This window comes from Lupinus angustifolius, chromosome LG20 (assembly GCF_001865875.1).
Source record: "Lupinus angustifolius cultivar Tanjil chromosome LG20, LupAngTanjil_v1.0, whole genome shotgun sequence".
In the NCBI taxonomy this organism is placed as follows: Eukaryota; Viridiplantae; Streptophyta; class Magnoliopsida; order Fabales; family Fabaceae; genus Lupinus; species Lupinus angustifolius.
The window spans coordinates 20,594,270-20,596,681 of NC_032028.1; the positions used below are offsets into that span (position 1 = coordinate 20,594,270).

A 2,412-nucleotide genomic window follows, 5' to 3' on the forward strand; every position below is an offset into this window, starting at 1 on the left:
CACAATATATCATGTTTTGTTTAACTTAATTGCATTTATCACATTTTTTGTTTAAAAGATTACACTTATTTCTTATGCAGGGGTGATCAATGTAATGAAAGTTAAAAAATATGGGAGGTTTGTGTAGGTGTAGAAAAGTGAGGGGTGGTTTGTGTAATTTCACTAAAATTCAGGGGGTGAGTGTAATTTACTCTTGAATAATGAAAGGAATTGAAAAGTAAATAACATTATTTTTAATTGATGGTTTTTTTGTATGATATTAGATATCTATCCAAATAAATATATTCATTAGATATAATAAATGAATTTAGATGTATCCATTATTATAATTATACATTAAATATAATTGACAATTTAATTTTTTTTGAATTTGAATGAATTATGAATAATTTGGTAACTAACTTTTATGTATGATATATATCCTCTTCCTTCTAGTGGAGTGGGACACAACCTCCATTTAAATTTAAAAGCCTTAAGCGATAAGCAAAGTTGGGGTATATTAGGAACTTTAACTAAAAACCAAGGGTATTTACGGAATAACAAAAAGCAGCAACTTCATATAAATATCACTGAACCCTAAAATTTTCATTCCACTCTGCTTCTATTATCTCAGTCCCTATTTCGCGGCTGAGAATTCTGAAACACCAAGCATTCTTCTTTAGGTATAATTTCTTCGATCATCTTCTCTCTTAATTTCGATCGATGTCTCTTGTTTTCTTTTGATACTTGCTTATCTTTTTTTTGCGTTATCGAGTTCCATGTTTTGAATCGTTGAGTTTATTCGATCGATGTTTTGAATGTTTTTATGATTAATTTTGTGTTTATGTGCTTGATTAATTTTGACGTATTCTCAGATCTTATGTTTTGGATTAAAAGTAGGATCACTTTGTGGATGTATCTGTTTGTGATGTTTTCAATGTTTGATTATGGATCTGTGTTGTTATAATCGGTACTGTTTGTTCGATTTAGATTTTTTAATGATAATTTTGAAATTCTCTTGTTCACTTTAAAAAATTTCTGCGTTGTGCTGATTTTATGTTACCAATGATTATATGATTTGTTGGGTTAGTTTTATATGATATTATTTTAAGTTTGCTTTATACTATGTGAATAGTATTTGTTTCAAAAAATTTCTTTTCATTCTTTCTTTTGCTTCAATGATTGTATGTCCCTACGTTAAGATGGAATATCTTTTGCTGTTATAGATTTGATTTGTCTGCTTGATAACCTAAATTTGTTTGTTTTCATTGTTGTTGAAAGCTGTATATATGATTATTCTATTGTTTAATTTGAGTTCTTACCTGCTGATCTTTGTCTTCATTTCAGCTTAAGACATCATGGGAAAAGAGAAGGTTCACATTAACATTGTCGTCATTGGACATGTCGATTCTGGGAAATCAACCACCACTGGCCACTTGATCTACAAGCTTGGAGGTATTGACAAGCGTGTGATTGAGAGGTTTGAGAAAGAGGCTGCTGAGATGAACAAGAGGTCATTCAAGTATGCCTGGGTGCTTGACAAGCTCAAGGCTGAGCGTGAAAGAGGAATTACAATTGATATTGCTTTGTGGAAGTTTGAGACCACCAAGTACTACTGCACAGTCATTGATGCACCCGGACATCGTGATTTCATCAAAAACATGATTACTGGAACATCACAGGCTGACTGTGCTGTCCTTATTATTGATTCCACCACTGGTGGTTTTGAAGCTGGTATTTCCAAGGATGGACAGACCCGTGAGCATGCTCTGCTTGCTTTCACTCTTGGAGTCAAGCAAATGATCTGTTGTTGTAACAAGGTATATAAATCTAGGGTGTATTAATTATTTCTATAGACAAATTGTATATTTTGACTAATTTTAACATTTGCTATGAGTTATTATTTTTATTAAATCCACATGCAGATTTATTGATTTATGTTATAATATTTTGTTTCAGATGGATGCCACTACACCCAAGTACTCTAAGGCTAGGTATGATGAAATCGTGAAGGAAGTTTCTTCTTACCTGAAGAAGGTTGGTTACAACCCAGACAAAATTCCTTTTGTGCCCATCTCTGGTTTCGAGGGAGACAACATGATTGAGAGGTCCACCAACCTTGACTGGTACAAGGGACCAACTCTACTTGAGGCTCTTGACCAGATCAATGAGCCCAAGAGACCCACAGACAAGCCTCTCAGGCTTCCATTGCAGGATGTCTACAAGATTGGTGGTATTGGAACTGTGCCAGTGGGACGTGTTGAGACTGGTGTTGTGAAGCCTGGTATGCTTGTGACTTTTGGTCCCACTGGACTGACAACTGAAGTTAAGTCTGTGGAGATGCACCACGAGGCTCTCCAAGAAGCTCTTCCAGGAGACAATGTTGGATTCAATGTGAAGAATGTTGCAGTCAAGGATCTCAAGCGTGGTTTC

At 34.5% G+C, this 2,412-nt stretch overlaps 1 protein-coding gene across 1 annotated transcript; it reads left to right on the forward strand.

The window, feature by feature from the left end:
- On the forward strand, positions 540-2,412 carry LOC109335548 (elongation factor 1-alpha-like; the record flags this gene model as incomplete). Its single annotated transcript, XM_019571683.1, has 3 exons — positions 540-662; positions 1,327-1,799; positions 1,939-2,412. Coding segments are annotated over exons 2-3 (936 nt in total), but the record flags the coding sequence as incomplete, so codon positions are not given.